This window comes from Phocoena sinus, chromosome 6 (assembly GCF_008692025.1).
Source record: "Phocoena sinus isolate mPhoSin1 chromosome 6, mPhoSin1.pri, whole genome shotgun sequence".
Lineage (NCBI taxonomy): Eukaryota > Metazoa > Chordata > Mammalia > Artiodactyla > Phocoenidae > Phocoena > Phocoena sinus.
Window position 1 is genome coordinate 84,049,397 of NC_045768.1, and position 17,852 is coordinate 84,067,248.

The following is a 17,852-nucleotide window of genomic DNA, read 5'->3' on the forward strand; positions in this document are numbered from 1 at the left end:
AGTTCCAGGGTCTGCTCCCTCTCCCTTAGCTACCCCCAGGGTAGTTGGGGTGGACCGGGGGGGACAGCGTGAGGACCAAGATTGCCCTAAGGTTTGCCATGGAAATAAGCTGAATCTGGGGGCTGCTGTGGAACAACAGCACCTGCTAAGCTCTGGAATCAGTTGATGACAGGGAAACTGTCAAGAGTAACCCAAGAAGGGAAAATAGAAGTGACGTTGAGTCTTAACTTGGGGCCATACAAATGCTGAGAGAGGACTACAGATCTGTATTATGGACCAGAATTGCACAGCTCCTAGTATCTGAAGCTGTTCTTGCCCCTCCTTGGAGTGTGCTAGAATCAGAAGGGGAAGCATTGACAAGGAGAGTATTGTGGCCTGAATGTTTGTGTTCCCCCAAAACTCAGATCTAACCCTAACCCCCAGTGTGGCTGCATTTAAAAATGGGGTCTCTGAGGAAGTAATTAAGGTTAAGTGAAGTCATAAGGTGGAGGCCCCATCCAATAGGATTAGTGTCCTTGTAAAAGGAGACATCAGAAGTTCACGCACTCTCTGCACACACACAAGCTACACACAGTCATCTGTAAGCCAGGAAGAGAGCTCTCACCAGAAACTGAACTGTCTGGAACCTTGATCTTGGATTTCTAGCCTCTAGAACTGTGAGAAAATAAATGTCTCGTTTTAGCCACCCAGTCTATGGTATTTTGTTATGGCAGACTGAGCAAACGAATGCAGAGAGCCTTTCCTAGCCCTGAGTCTGACTCCATGTCAGACTTGAGGCAGAATGCGTTTGGTTTGGAGATATGGGTCCTGATGTAGACGCTACCACATCTAAGCTGTGTGGTCTTGGGTAGGTCACATTGTCTCTGGGCCTGGGGAATTCCTCATCTCTTAAACTGAGATAAAAGAACATGCCTGACTTACCCCAGAGGATTACTGGAGAATCAAATACTTAGCATAACAACAACAGCTAATATATTTTACACTTTTATTATGTAACAGGTGTTATTCTAAGAGCTTTATTACGTATAGTAAAATTCACCTTTTTTAGTGTACGGTTCTGAGTTTTGGCAAACACAGTCATGTAACTGCCACCACAATCAAGACTTAGAACATTGTCATCACCTCCCCACAAATTCCCTCATGCCTCTGTAAGACAAGCCCCCACCCCCAGTTCCCAGGCCCTGACAACCATACGTTTTCTAGACCTATAGTTTGCCTTCTCAAGAATGTCATACAAATGGCACCACAGAGCTTTTCTAATATCAACTCATTTAATCTTCACCACCATATTCTGAGGTAGGTACCATTATTGAATGAATGGATACGGAAATGCTATGGAAAAGCAAAACACGTATACAAACATAAGGTATTATTATTTTTCACTGTTTATATTATTATTTCATGGTAGAATAAAGACAAAATCAATTCTCAATGGAAAAAATATTCACAAAATATTGTTAGCGATAAGGTCCAGCCTACCCTCTCGTGACTAATTCAAAAACCCTTGGTTTGTAGTTAGTAAGTCACAACCCTTGTATCTGTGACCAGATTGGTAATGGTAAAAGATAATGGAAGATTTTCCAGGTTTCAAGCAACAGCAACTTCAGGTATAGTGACAAAAATTTCCTGCTATAAGAGAGAGGGGCAACCAGGCTGTCCCTAGCACTCCTCCTGGCCCCATTCATTCATGACCGCCTTCACTGAGTTCCGTTCATTCAGGACTTATAGGGAAGGCAGGAAGAGCTGAATCACTTCCCATGAAGTACCCCCTGGTTCCGTAGCCACATGCCGCGGAAGCACCCCGTCACTCTTTGTAACAGGAGAACCCTGATCTTCCTGGATGTGGTCATAAAGCACCCACAGTCTGACCACAATGGTCCCAGGTTCTCCAAGGAGAAGATTTTGCACGAATTGTTTCTCCTTTTTTTAAACTTCATATTACAGATGCAACACATAATAAATAATGTCCAGTTATTTCTTAAAGTTTACAGCTATCATGAATTTTTAAGGAACAGATCAGGAGAAACTGTTGAAACAAAGGAAGCGGGTGCAGGGCGTGACAAGAAGGTCTATGAGCCTCTTCAGTATTTAATGTGGCCAAAAACCTCTGACAGCTAATCATCTCTTACTGGGGCTTGCCCTTTGGCCTGCACGTTTCTAAGGAAGTAAAACGTTTCGCTTCCAAACAAGTTATCACTCACTCACTTAGTAAAGACCACAAGCTGAAAGTGGCCTCCCAGGCATCACTGCTCTTTGCTACTTAAGTATAGAAGGTCCCGGATTAGCTTTACTCACCTTTAAGTCACCAGCGTCTTCAAAGCCAGCTAGGCATTTGCTTTGGGTCTATAGAAGGGCTCCAGCCTGCCACCGTGCCTCTCATATACACAGAAGGGAGACGAGGCATCCCCATGGATGGGGAATGACTTGTGGGGAAGACAAGCATGATCCTCTGGGGAGATAAAAGAATTGGGCAAGACAAAAGGTAATGTTGGAATTTGAAATGGGACTGGACAAGTGAGATTTGAGAGGAGATTCAAAGAAAGGGAATCGGGAATGGACTGGGAGGACCCACATTGAGAGGGATGGATGCTGAAAGAGAAGAGAAGACAATGAGGGAGGAAGGAAGAGGGTGGATGCTTGTTACCTCCTCTCTCATCAACCGAGGTCCCTGGAAAATGGGTTGTGCATTCCTCATAAACTTGTACCAGGGATAAAGATGCTTCATATGTTTGTAAAAATTAAGTAAGAACCTAGGGTCCCAGCGTGAATAATAGTGGGATAGAGAGCTGTCTTCAATACTGCTGGTCACCAATTCATGTCTCCACTTGCTCAGCACGTTTCTTGAGCTTCCTAAATTCTAGTTTTCCAGTGTAGAAAAGTAAATCATATTGTTTGTTAAGCCATGGGGAAATAGTCACCATTTACAACCTAGTCACCAAAGAGAATGTACCCAAAGAGCATTTCTTGGGTAAGAAATAAATATTGTAGTTGAACTGATTAGATGTTCCCAATTTGATTTAAAAATGATAAAATCATCAATTTCTTTTTTTGTTGTTGTTAGAGTATAGATGCTTTACAATGGTGTGTTAGTTTCCGCTGTACAACAAAGTGAATCAGCTATATGTATACATATATCCCCTCCCTCTTGGACCTCCCTCCCTTGTCCATCCCACCCATTTAGGTCATCGCAGAGCACCGAGCTGAGTGAGCTCCCTGTGCTATACAGCATTTCTGACACAAGACAGTTTTACCAAGGGCCTTTTAGTATTCTTTCCAGGATTTATTGTCTTTATACCTTTCAAACAAGTAGATTTAAAGGATGCTCAGACCTAGGTATTTTTCCTAGAACAGGTTTTGTTTTGTTTTTTTAAAGCAGATCATTCTGTACATTTCACCATCAAAATTATGAAGTGTCATGGAAATAAACAGTAAGAGCTAAACGAACAGTTCTTTTTGCAGATGTTTTAAAAACAGAATCCATTACTTTCCATAACTTGATTTATTTTAGGCACTATGGAATTTCTTTTTGGCTATTGGCTCCAGACATTGTTCTGATTAACTTCACTGATTTAAGCAAGTCACGGTGATTAGCAGCCCTGATGACCATTCATTCTTTCCTTTTTCATGGTTTAACGTTCTTCTTTAGTCTCTGTCCTTCCTCTCTCGCCTCAGAGGATATGAGATGCTATCTTATAGAGCAATATTCTCTCATGTTATTCATTATGATGTCTTCCTAAACTTCATTCCCAGGTCGAATAGTACCAGGTCTGCACCACAGACTCCCCCGTCTACTGTACAGATGATAAACTGAGGAACGAATGGGATTTCACACACAGCTTAGAGAGTTTTTATGCTCCCTGTGAACGCCAGTATTTTGGATTGCATTTTATTAAGAAGTTTTGAATTTCATTGAATGGTTCTTATTTGTAGCATCAATTAGGTGAGCCAGTTTCCATCCATTTAATCTAAGGTTGGTTCTAGGAAGAGTTTAGAGAAGTTATTGGCGGTGGATGGGAAAGTAGTGAACACTGATCTCTTTGAAGGAGCACATTGAGAATTCCTCCCCAAATCTCAACAGTCAGAAGAAACTCGAAGATGTGGTCTGCTTACCAACCAACCCCCTCCATGCCTTGCCAGCCGTAACTGCTCAGCGTCCTTCCTCTTGAGGCATGTGATCCATTAGCAAAAATAGGGAATGCCTGCAGTGTTACCAGAGCTGTACTAAGGGGTGCTTAAAAACATTGCTGAGCTATAGCAGGGAGGGTACGTTCCTTGAAGTGATGGAACTTGAACTTGCCTTTAGGAGACCTTCCAGAGTAGGTAGAAAAAAAGAGAGATCAAACTTTCCAAGAGGCATGAGTAAGTTTGGCCTGGGTGAGGAGCCACAACTAAGTTTGCTGGCTGAATATAGGGCATGAATTGGAGAATGCAGTAGCCAGAAACACAGAGTGACCCATCAGAGTGAGTACAAGATGTCCAGTGGGGAGGGGTTATGTGTGTGTGTTTTTAGATAAGCTACTTAAACTCTCTGAATTTGGGGGGCATTACTTATAATGTGAAGGCAAGTTGATGTCTTCTCAAGAGGGTAATTATTGGGCTCAAGGGAGATCATCGAGTAGAAGTTCTTTGTAAAGATCAACTGCTCTGTGTTGACAGATGATTATGGTGGGAAGGTGGTGACAAGTGGTTAATTACAGAGCTAAAACCCCAGGCTCGTGGGTTGAGGAAAATAAAAACTGCAAGTCCAAGTCAACTCCCCAGCTAAGTGGATGTCCCATGTTGCATCAGCTTATTCTGGTGCGTTTAGTGAAGCGTGTGTTCCTGACCCAAGTCGATCACTGAAAGGTCTCTCCTGGCACCACTGAGTATCTGGCAGTCAAAGCAACAGTTCTGACTCCCAGTGTCATACTTGGGATCACATTCCATCTCACAAATATTTAAGCAAGAGTGTGAGGGCCAATGGCCAAGTTGCACATACAAGACAAATATCTCATTGTGTTTGTCACTGCACAGTATGTGGTTTTGTGAGTTCTAAAAACCATCCAGTGACTGTGACTGGAATGTGACAGTAATTTGTAACCACGGTGGCTCTTTTTTCTATTTTTACTTTTTGGGCCCACTTTTGTGACATGCTCCAAAATCCTGAGAAACGGCTGCAAAAGAAATATTCAGAAATGTTCTAAACGGGTTTAGAAAACTTGTGAACCCTGTCTGAACTTTTATTAGATGCTCCCACCACTCACCCATTTAACATCAGAACAAGGAAAGCATTATTTATAATGGCATGTGTGAAATCCCAGAGGGGATTCTTGAAAGAATTAGAGTGAAAAATCTGTCCCAAAGAGACTGCAAGCATAAAATAAATGATCAGATGGGAAAACATGTAAATCAGAAATTGAATCTTTTTTTCCCCTCCTTTAAAGGACACAGGAGCCTCTTCTTTGGCCATTAGCAATACAGGACAGAGAATCCGGAAGAGTAGGTGTAATCAGAGGGGCCCCAGAGTACTTGTCATTGCAGAGTGAGGAGTGTGGGAGAGTTGTAGTGTTGACTCTTCTTAATGTCTCCATGGCTGCTTCCCATTGAGAAAATAAAGGCTAGATAATAAAGACTACAGAGAAAGAGGCAACACCTAGAAAGCATTTAGTGCATTAAAATTCATAAAGGGCTTTCACAAATATTGTCTGCTTGAGTTAACCCTGGGAGGTATATATTGTTACCCACATTTTATAGTTGGAAAAATTAAGACACAGAGAGGTTTGGCAAGTAGTGAAATTAACTCTGGAGCCCAGAGGTTTTTTTTGTTTTTTTTTTTTAATTGAGGTGTACTTGACATATAACATCATATTCGTTTCAGGTGTACAATATAAGGATTTGTTATCTGTATATATTGCAAAATGATCACAGCCATAAGTCTAGTTAACATCTGTCTCCTCACATAGTTACAATTTTTTGTTGTTGTGATGAAAACTTTTAGGATTTACTTTCAAATATGCAATACAGTATTATTAACTATAGTCACTTTGCTGTACCTTACATCCTCAGAACTTATTTATTTTACAACTGGAAATTTGTACCTTTTGGCCCCCTTCTAAAGTCACGAATTGAGTGTTGTCCACTGCACCACAGCTGGGAACACAAAAAGAATATGGAAAGCCTGGTGTCTCCATAGGTTAACATGTCCCAAAGTGGGATATTTACCGTCTGGTTCTAGGAATGTATGTGAGGGGCTCTCCATCTCTCTCCCTCTCCCCAACAAACACACAGCCAAATTAGTTTAATTCACTAAGTTAAACAAAGTTAAATCTGTTCTTTCTGCCTGAGACACTTCAAGAGAATTCTGTGCATTATGAATCTCCAAGAAATGACGAGGGTTACAGGTTATAGTATAGTTGACACATCTGAACTAGGAACACATGTGGCAAGCTAGCTCTTAATACTTTGAGGGTCAGGTATCCAAAAGAACACCGCATTGGTCCATAATATCCCACTCTTCCCTTTACTACCACAGACCAACTGTACATTGGATGTATGGTCTAATTTCAATATTTTTCTAATTCTACTTTCAATATGTCAATTTCAATTGTTTCACTATTCCCATTCAAGAAAGAATTATGTCTTTTTCACTAAAAACCTGGGCAGAGACCTCTCACATATAGCTCCCTGCGCATATAGCTCCCTGCACTGCCACAAAGCTTCTCCTTGGTGCTGGGGTATAGGCTGCCAGCACCCGGGGGACCATTCCGCCTTGGTATCCTTCGTGTTTGTAAGTATCTGAAAACGTAGGAAACTCTTGTGTGTTGGCAGATTTCCTTTCCCAAAGTCCTGGGTACATGGGGTTTCAGAGTTGCAGGGTCAGGCAGATAGCCATCAGCCAGAAACACGCCCATTTGGCTGTGCCAGTATGAACACCAGCAAGCTTTCTGGTCAGTGCCTGTGCTGCACAGGTTGTGTTTTCGATATCGACCCTGGTGGTGAGTATTGTCATGTCCAGGCAGCCCCATGAGGGAAATCTGTGCTCGTTGAACAGTGACAACCTGTCCTGCGGAATGAGGAGAAAGCGAGGAAATTGAAAGCTGATGGAAGGCAACAAGCTTGCACTTAGCACATGAACTTTTGGTGTATTCAAAGCTGAACAGTAAAAATACAGGGGCGCCTTAACCCTGAGCCAGCAAGTCATGTTTCGACTTGTCAGACTTGGATTCCTCGTACAGAGAAGAATGGGGAAAAATCATGCATGCTTTCTTTGATGCTAAGAGCATCATTTGAAATCACCAAGCAAATTAGACATCTCTGACACTCTCCGCTCCTTGGGCTACGGAGTTGAGCAGCATTTTTCAGGCACTGTTAGTCCATTTCCTTCCCTTAGTTAGTCCATTTCCTTCCCTTAGTGAGTCAGAAATGGATATTGAGAATTATAATCGGGCAGAAACTCTGTGTGGCATTGGTCTCAGAGGTCAGGGGGTGGGAGTTGTCAGGGAAATCTAATTCCTGCTGTCCTGTGAACTCACCCACTGCCCCGCTGTCAGCATGGCATTTGGGCAGGTAGCGCTGAGGTTCACCAGCGTGAAAAGTAGGACCTGCCACCCATTGGGCTACTGTGCAGAAATCTTATCTTGGTTTAAAAATCAGACAGCCTTGATGGGCTACAAACCTGTATATGGAATATACTTAATTTTTCTCCAGAAAGTAGGAAGTCGTAAACAAGTCTCTTTGGTCAAAGTTTTCTTTGCCTGTGCTAATGCTGTTGCTATCTAATGCCTCAGACTTAGTGCTTTTACTAAAATGGGACTTTTCAAAAACCATACTTACTTATTAACTTATTTTTTAACATTTTAATTGGAATATAATTGCTTTACAGTGGTGTGTTAGCTTCTGCTTTATAACAAAGTGAATCAGTTATTCATATACATATATCCCCATATCTCTTCCCACTTGCGTCTCCCTCCCTCCCACCCTCCCTTTCCAACCCTTCTAGCTGAACACAAAGCACTGAGCTGATCTCCCTGTGCTATACGACTGCTTCCCACTAGCTATCTATTTTACATTTGGTAGTGTATATATGTTCATATATACACTACCACTCTCTCACTTGGCCCCAGCTTACCCTTCCCCCTCCCAGTGTCCTCAAATCCATTCTCTGGGAGGTCTGCGTCTTTATTTCCGTCTTGCCCTAGGTTCTTCACGATCTTTTTATTTTTCTTTTAGATTCCATATATATGTGTTAACATACGGTATTTGTTTTTCTCTTTCTGACTTACTTCACTCTGTATGACAGATTCTAGGTCCATCCACCTCACTACGGATAACTCAATTTCGTTTCTTTTTATGGCTGAGTAATATTCCATTGTATATATATGCCACATCTTCTTTATCCATTCTTCTGTCGATGGACGCTTAGGTTGCTTCCACGTCCTGGCTATTGTAAATAGTGCTGCAATGAAGATTGTGGAACATGACTCTTTTTGAGTTATGGTTTTCTCAGGGTATATGTCCAGTAGTTGGAATGCTGGGTCGTATGGTAGTTCTACTTTTAGTTTTTTAAGGAACCTCCATACTGTTCTCCATAGTTGCTGTATCAATTTACATTCCCACCAACAGTGCAAGAGAGTTCCCTTTTCTCCACACCCTCTCCAGCATTAATTGTTTGTACATTTTTTGATGATGGCCATTCTGACCCGTGCGAGATGATATCGCATTGTAGTTTTGATTTGCATTTCTCTAATGAGTAATGATGTTGAGCATTCTTTCATGTGTTTTTTGGCAATCTGTATATCTTCTTTGGAGAAATATCTATTAAGGACTTCTGCCCATTTTTGGATTGGGTTGTTTGTTTTTTTGATATTGAGCTGCATGAGCTGCTTGCAAATTTTGGAGATTAATCCTTTGTCAGTTGCTTCATTTGCAAATATCTTCTCCCTTTCTGAGAGTTGTCTTTTCTTCTTGTTTACGTTTTCCTTTGCTGTGCAAAAGCTTTTACGTGTAATTAGGCCCCATTTGTTTATTTTTGTTTTTCTTTCCATTTCTCTAGGAGGTGGGTCAAAAAGGATCTTGCTGTGATTTATGTCATAAAGTGTTCTGCCTATGTTTTCCTCTAAGAGTTTGAAAGTGTCTGGCCTTACATTTAGGTCTGTAATCCATTTTGAGTTTATTTTTGTGCATGGTGTTAGGGAGTGTTCTAATTTCATACTTTTACATGTAGCTGTCCAGATTTCCCAGCACCACTTATTGAAGAGGCTGTCCTTTCTCCATTGTATATGCTTGACGCCATTTTCAAAGATAAGGTGACCATATGTGCATGGGTCTATCTCTGGGCTTTCTATCCTGTTCCATTGATCTATCTTTCTGTTTTTGTGCCAGTACCATACTGTCTTGATTACTGTAGCTTTGTAGTATAGTCCAAAGTCTGGGAGCCTGTTTCCTCCGGCTCTGTTTTACTTTCTCATCATTGCTTTGGCTATTGGGGGTCTTTTGTGTTTCCATACAAATTGTGAAATTTTTTGTCCTAGTTCTGTGAAAAATGCCAGTGGTAGTTTGATAGGGATTGCATTGAATCTGTAGATTGCTTTGGGTAGTATAGTCATTTTCACAATATTAAGTCTCCCAATCCGAAAACATGGTATATCTCTCCATCTATTTGTATCATCTTTAATTTCTATCATCAGTGTCTTATAATTTCCTGCACACATGTCTTTTGTCTCCTTAGGTAGGTTTATTCCTAGGTATTTTATTATTTTTGTTGCAGTGGTAAATAGGAGTGTTTCGTTAATTTCACTTTCAGATTTTTCATCATTAGTGTATAGGAATGCAAGAGATTTCTGTGCATTAATTTTGTATGCTGATACTTTACCAAATTCATTGATTAGCTCTAGTAGTCTTCTGGTAGCATCTTTAGGATTCTCTATATATAGTATCATGTCACTGCAAACAGTGACAGCTTTACTTCTTCTTTTCCAATTTGGATTCCTTTTATTTCTTTTTCTTCTCTGATTGCTGTGGCTAAAACTTCCAAAACTATGTTGAATAATACTGGTGAGAGTGGGAAACCTTGTCTTGTTCCGGATCTTAGTGGAAATGGTTTCAGTTTTTCACCATTGAGGATGATGTTGGCTGTGGGTTTGTCATATATGGCCTTCGTTATGTCGAGGTATGTTCCCTCTATGCCTACTTTCTGAAGGGTTTTTATCATAAATGGGTGTTGAATTTTGTCAAAAGCTTTCTCTGCATCTATTGAGATGATCATATGGTTTTTCTGCTTCAATTTGTTAATATGGTGTATCACATTGATTGATTTGTGTATATTGAAGAATCCTTGCATTCCTGAGATAAACCCCACTTGATCATGGTGTATGTTCCTTTTAATGTGCTGTTGGATTCTGTTTGCTAGTATTTTGTTGTAGAAGTTTGCATCTATGTTCATCAGTGATATTGGTCTGTAGCTTTCTTTTTTTGTGACATCTTTGTCTGGTTTTGGTGTCAGGGTGATGGTGGTCTCGTAGAATGGGTTTAGGAGTCTTCCTTCCTCTGCTATATTTTGGAAGAGTTTGAGAAAGATAGGTGTTAGCTCTTCTCTAAATGTTTGATAGAATTCGCCTGTGAAGCCATCTGGTCCTGGGCTTTTGTTTGTTGGAAGATTTTTAATCACATTTTCTATTTTAGTGCTTGTGATTGGTCTGTTCATATTTTCTATTTCTTCCTGGTTCAGTCTTGGAAGGTTGTGCGTTTTCTAAGTATGTATCCATTTCATCCAGGTTGTCCATTTTATTGGCATATAGTTGTTTGTAGTAAGTGCTCATGATCCTTTGTATTTCTGCAGTGTCAGTTGTTACTTCTCCTTTTTCATTTCTAATTCTATTGATTTGAGTCTTCTCCCTTTTCTTCTTTTTGAGTCTGCCTAATGGCTTATTAATTTTGTTTATCTTCTCAAAGAACCAGCTTTTAGTTTTATTGGTCTTTGCTATCATTTCACTTATTTCTTTTTCATTTATTTCTGATCTGATCTTTATGATTTCTTTCCTTCTGCTAACTTTGGGGTTTTTTTGTTCTTCTTTCTCTAATTGCTTTAGGTTTAAGGTTAGGTTGTCTTTTTGAGATGTTTCTTGTTTCTTAAGGTAGGATTGTATTGCTATAAACTTCCCTCTTAAAAGTGCTTTTGCTGCATCCCATAGGTTTTGGGTCATTGTGTTTTCATTGTCATTTGTTTCTCGGTATTTTCTGATTTCCTTTTTGATTTCTTCAGTGATCTCTTGGTTATTAAGTAGTGTATTATCTATCCTCAATGTGTTTGTATTTTTTACAGGTTTTTTCCTGTAATTGATATCTAGTCTCATAACGTTGTGGTCAGAAAAGTTTCTTGATACGATTTCAATTTTCTTAATTTTACCAAGGCTTGACTTGTGACCCAAGATATGATCTATCCTGGAGAATGTTCCATGAGCACTTGAGAAAAAAAGTGTACTCTGTTGTTTTTGCATAGAATGTCCTATAAATATCAGTTAAGTCCATCTTGTTTAATGTATCATTAAAACTTGTGTTTCCTTATTTATTTTCATTTTGGATGATATATCTGTTGGTGAAAGTGGGGTGTTAAAGTTCCCTACTATGATTGTGTTACTGTCGATTTCCCCTTTTATGGCTGTTAGTATTTGCCTTATGTATTGAGGTGCTCCTATTTTGGGTGCAGAGATGTTTACAATTGTTATATCCTATTCTTGGGTTGATCCCTTGATCATTATGTAGTGTCCTTCCTTGTCTCTTGTAATAGTCTTTATTTTAAAGTCTATTTTGTCTGATAGGAGAATTGCTACTCCAGCTTTCTTTTGATTTCCATTTGCATGGAATATCTTTTTCCATCTCCTCACTCTGGCTGTATGTGTCCCTATGTCTGAAGTGGGTATCTTGTAGACAGGATATATACGGGTCTTGTTTTGTATCCATTCAGCCAGTCTATTTTTTTTGGTTGGAGCATTTAATCCATTTACATTTAAGGTAATTATCGATATGTATGTTCCTATTCCCATTTTCTTAATTGTTTTGGGTTTGCTATTGTATGTCTTTTCCTTCTCTTGTGTTTCCTGCCTAGATGAGTTCCTTTAGCATTTGTTGTAAAGCTGGTTTGGTGGTGTTGAATTGTCTTAGCTTTTACTTATCTGTAAAGGTTTTAATTTCTCTCTCTAATCTGAATGAGATCCTTATTGGGCAGAGTAATCTTGGTTGTAGGTTTTTCCCTTTCATCACTTTAAATATGTCCTGCCACTCCCTTCTGGCTTGCAGAGTTTCTGCTGAAAGATCAGCTGTTAACCTTATGGGGATTCCCTTGTATGTTATTTGTTGCTTTTCCCTTGCTGCTTTTAATATTTTTTGTTTGTATTTAATTTTTGATAGTGTGATTAATATGTGTCTTGGTGTGTTTCTCCTTGGATTTATCCTGTATAGGGCTCTCTGTACTTCCTGGACTTGATTAAGTATTTCCTTTCCCATACTAGGGAAGTTTTCAACTATAATCTCTTCAAATATTTTCTCAGTCCCTTTCTTGTTCTCTTCTTCTTCTGGGACCCCTGTAATTCAAATGTTGGTGTGTTTAATATTGTCCCAGAGATCTCTGAGACTGTCCTCAATTCTTTTCATTGTTTTTTCTTTATTCTGCTCTGCAGTAGTTATTTCCACTATTTTATCTTCCAGGTCACTTATCCATTCTTCTGCCTCAGTTATTCTGCTATTGATCCCTTCTAGAGAATTTTTAATTTCACTTATTATGTTGTTCATGATTGTTTCTTTGCTCTTTAGTTCTTCTAGGTCCTCATTAAACATTTCTTGTATTTTGTCTATTCTATTTCCAAGATTTTGGATCATCTTTACTATCATTATTCTGAGTGCTTTTTCAGGTAGACTGTCTATTTCCTCTTCATTTGTTACATGTGGTGGGTTTTTACCTTGCTCCTTCATCTTTCTTTGTCTTCTCATTTTGCATAACTTACTGGGTTTGGGATCTCCTTTTGCAGGTGGCAGGTTCGTAGTTCCCATTGTTTTTGGTGTCTGCCCCCCGTGGCTAAGGTTGGTTCAGTGGGTTGTGTAGGCTTCCTGGTGGAGGGGACTGGTGCCTGTGTTCTGGTGGATGAGGCTGGATCTTGTCTTTCTGGTGGGCAGGTCCACCTCTGGTGGTGTGTTTTGGGGTGTATGTGACCTTATTATGAGTTTAGGCAGCCTCTCTGCCAATGGATGGTGTTGTGTTCCTGTCTTGCTAGTTGTTTGGCATAGAGTGTCCAGCACTGTAGCTTGCTGGTCGTTGAGTGGAGCTGCTTCTTGGCATTGAGATGGAGATCTCTGGGAGATTTTTGCCGTTTGATATTACGTGGAGCTGGGAGGTCTCTTGTGGACCAATGTCTTGAACTTGGCTCTCCCACCTCAGAGGCACAGCCCTGATGCCTGGCTGGAGCACCAAGAGCCTGTCATCCACACAGCTCAGAATAAAAGGGAGAGAGAGAGAGAGAGAGAGAGAGAGAGAGAGAGAGAAAGAAGTAAAATTAAATTAAATTAAATTAAAAAGTTATTAAAATAAAAAATAAAAACTAATTATTATAAATTTTTTTAAGTAATTAAAAAAAAAGAAAGAATAGCCAAACCAAAAAACAAATCCACCAATGATAACAAGCACTGAAAACTTCACTAAAAAACAAAAAAAAAAAAAACCAACACACAGAACCCTAGGACAAATGGTAAAAGCAAAGCTATACAGACAAAATCACACACAGAAGCATGCATACACACTCACAAAAAGGAAAAAAACTATATATATAATTGCTCCCACAGTCCACCTCCTCAATTTGGGATGATTCATTGTCTATTCAGGTATTCCACAGATGCGGTACATCAAGATAACTGTGGTGATTTCATCCGCCGCTCCTGAGGCTGCTGGGAGAGATTTCCCTTTCTCTTCTCTGTTGACACAGCTCTCGGGGTTCAGCTTTGGATGTGGACCCGCCTCTGCATGTAGGTCGCCTGAGGGCCTCTGTTCTTCGCTCAGACAGGACTGGGTTAAAGGAGCAGATTCGGGGGCTCTGGCTCACTCAGGCCGGGGGGAGGGAGGGGTACGGATGCGGGGCGAGACTGCGGTGGCAGAGGCCGACATGATGTTGCACCAGCCTGAGGCACGCCGTGTGTTCTCCCGGGGAAGTTGTCCCTGGATCACAGGACCCTGGCAGTGGTGGGCTGCACAGGCTCCGGGGGTGTGTGTGTGTGTGTGTGGATAGTGACCTGTGTTTGCACACAGGCTTCTTGGTGGCGGCAGCAGCAGCCTTAGCGTCTCATGCCCGTCTCTGGGGTCCGCGCTGATAGCCGCGGCTCGCGCCTGTCTCTGGAGCTCCTTTAAGTGGCGATCTTAATTCCCCTCATCGCGCATCAGGAAACAAAGAGGGAAGAAAAAGCCTCTTGCGTCTTCAGCAGCTCCAGACCTTTTCCCGGACTCTCTCCCGGCTAGCCGTGGTGCACTAACCCCCTGCAGGCTGTGTTCACGCCGCCAGTCCTCTTCCTGGGATCCGACCAAAGCCCGAGCCTCAGCTCCCAGCCCCGCCCACCCCGGCGGGTGAGCAGAGAAGCCTCTCGGGCTGGTGAGTGCAGGTCAGCACCGATCCTCTGTGCGGGAATCTCCCCGCTTTGCCCTCCGCACCCCTGTGGCCGCGCTCTCCTCCGCGGCTCCGAAGCTTCCCCCTCCGCCACCCGCAGTCTCTGCCCACGAAGGGGCTTCCTAGTGTGTGGAAACCTTTCCTCCTTCACAGCTTCCTCCCATTTTTTGCAGTACGCAGGCCCCTCACTGTTGTAGCCTCTCCCGTTGAGGAGCACAGGCTCCGGACGCGCAGGCTCAGCGGCCATGGCTCACGGGCCCAGCTGCTCCGCGGCATGTGGGATCTTCCCAGACCGGGGCACGAACCCGTGTCCCCTGCATCGGCAGGCGGACTCTCAACCACTGCGCCACCAGGGAAGCCCCCTATTCTTTTGTCTCCGTTTTTTCTTTTTTCTTTTGCCCTACACAGGTACGTGGGGAGTTTCTTGCCTTTTGGGAGGTCTGAGGTCTGCCAGCGTTCAGTAGGTGTTCTGTAGGAGTTGTTCTACATGAAGATGTATTTCTGATGTATCTGTGGGGAGGAAGGTGATCTCCGCGTCTTACTCCTCCACCATCTTGAAGCTCCTCCTGCTTATTTACTTTTGTAAATAAGCTCAGTTGAAGTTTCCTGTAGTAGATGAAATTCCAAAGACTGGACTTCTTTGTGTCCATAGAAACCTGAAACTCAGTTGCCCCTTCTGTAAAATGTGAATAATCATTTCTGCCCTGCCCATTGCTGGGTTGTGGTAAGCATGTTCAAGGCAGCTCTGTGTGCGCTCCTTACGCTTTAAAGTGGAAGGAAGCTCCGGCCTTGCTAAGGAAGCAGAGTCCCTCGGTGGGTCATTTTGGATGCAAAACTCTCTACTTGTTATCCTGACCAAAGTTATCTTGTTAATTACAAGATCAAGTCATCCTCATACCAGAAAGTAGGTGTGTCCGGTTTTTTGTTTGGTTTGGTTTTGTTTTTTCCGGTACGCGGGCCTCTCACTGTTGCGGCCTCTCCCGTTGCGGAGCACAGGCTCCGGACGCGCAGGCTCAGCGGCCATAGCTCACGGGCCCAGCCGCTCCGCGGCATGTGGGATCTTCCCGGACCGGGGCACGAACCCGCGTCCCCTGCACCGGCAGGCGGACTCTCCACCACCGCGCCACCGGGGAAGCCCTGTCTGTGTTTTATACAGGATGAATATCCACCCAATCACCATCTCTGCTCCTGTCTAGTCGTGAGAAAGAGAGAATTGCAAAACTGTGAGAAAAACCCTTTGACCACTCTTTGCCCTCTGTCTCTGTTGCTTGAGATTATAAACGAATCGTCTTTCCCTTATGTTTTATAAACAATTAAAATTAATAAATACAAATAAAGGAAAGGGAAAAAAATGTCCCGCACATCTCCCTTGCAAACCTTTTCTCCTGACGGTGGGAACTGATGCCACCTTGTTACCCCTTTTCTGCCAGGTCGGTGGCCACACGATGCTGCCCATTCGCTGGATGCCTCCAGAGAGCATCATGTACAGGAAGTTCACCACCGAAAGTGATGTCTGGAGCCTGGGGGTCGTGTTGTGGGAGATCTTCACCTATGGCAAACAGCCCTGGTACCAGCTGTCAAACAATGAGGTGAGTGGCGGGTAGCACCGAGACCCCTAGAGAGTTGACGCAGAGAGGCGTCCCCGGGCTAGAAGTCAGGACACGCTCTCATGTGGCTTTGTTGGGAGAAGCACCTCCCAAACGGCCTGCCATGTACCTAAATTTCATGGCCAAATTATAGTCACTCTCCAAATTTAAGAGTTCCAGAAAGAGAAAAGCACAGCATTTGCTGACGCGCCTGTGATCCTCTGGCACTGGGACCCAGGAGTCACTTCCTGCTGTTCATCCAGTAAATTGATAGCAGATGTGGCATTCCGGTACCCTTAGAGTCCAGCTAGCTTTTTGGTATTATTCCAATAAGGTTTCAAGCTTCTCTCCTTTTTGCATATTTCACTAGAACATTTACTTCTAGTGAAAAACTCAAACATTTTATTTTCCTTTTCTAATCTGTTTGCAAATATGTCTATATTTGAGGCATCACTTCTTGGTCAAGCACCTCACTTCTTCAGGCCCACGTCTGTCTTTAATCCAATTCCATTATCCAAAATGACTGCTCATTTCTGTGCCCTGGGGTTCCCTGGCCAGTTAGCACCCTGACACAAAAGTGACCCTGGTCCCATCTCAGGCCAGTAAAACATTGGAATTCTAAGGTGTGTTTTGGGAGCATTCCATATAGATGAATTATTTCTCTAGCAGTTTGGTGAAATCAGTGTGGCTTGAAAAATGAATATAAACCCATCAAATTAACCATGACATACCAACCTAGAACAGTCACTCTCTTGCCTCTGAAAAAAAGTAAACACTGAGTGGGTTTCCTTAAAAAGCCCTCTTTTTGTACTGACATTTATTGTATCCACATTGTTTTTCCTCTGGTCTGACCCTATCTTTGCTCTCCGTCCCGTCCAGGTGATAGAATGCATCACTCAAGGCCGAGTCTTGCAGCGACCTCGAACATGCCCCCAGGAAGTCTATGAGCTGATGCTGGGGTGCTGGCAGCGAGAGCCCCACATGAGGAAGAACATCAAGGGCATCCACACCCTCCTTCAGAACTTGGCCAAGGCATCTCCGGTCTACCTGGATATACTAGGCTAGGGCCCTTTCCCCCAGACCGATCCTTCCCAAAGCACCTCCTCAGTTGGGCCGAGAGGATGAACGTCTTTTAACTGCCGCTGGATGCCGTCAATCTGCTGTTCTTCGCTCTGACAGTATTAACTACAAAGACACCGAGAAGCTTTCCGAGGGAAGCAATGTGTACTTCTCCATCCGTAGACACAGTATGGACTTCTTTTTGGCATTATCTCTTTCTCTCTTTCCATCTCCCTTGGTTTATTCCCTAGTTTTTTTTTGTTTGTTTTTCTTTCCTTTATTTTTTGTCTTCCCTGCTTCACAATCCTCACCCTTTCCTTTTTAATCAATCTGGCTTCTGCATTACTATTAACTCTGCATAGACAAAGGCCTTAACAAACCTAATTTGTTATATCAGCAGACACTCCGGTTTGCCCACCACAACTAACAATGCCTTGTTGTATTCCTGCCTTTGATGTGGATGAAAAAAAGGGAAAACAAATATTTGACTTAAACTTTGTCACTTCTGCTGTACAGACATCGAGAGTTTCTATGGATTCACTTCTATTTATTTATTATTATTACTGTTCTTATTGTTTGGGATGGC

General features: G+C 42.3%; 1 protein-coding gene across 1 annotated transcript in view; it reads left to right on the top strand.

Annotated features, from left to right (window-relative positions):
- NTRK2 (neurotrophic receptor tyrosine kinase 2) overlaps positions 1 to 17,336 on the top strand; it is a 383,752-nt gene extending 366,416 nt beyond the window's left edge. The window contains 2 exon segments of the mRNA XM_032634641.1: positions 16,052 to 16,210; positions 17,087 to 17,336. Coding sequence (XP_032490532.1) covers positions 16,052 to 16,210; positions 17,087 to 17,272 — 345 coding nt within the window. The 3' untranslated portion in view covers positions 17,273 to 17,336.
- Positions 17,337 to 17,852: the final 516 nt, after the last annotated feature.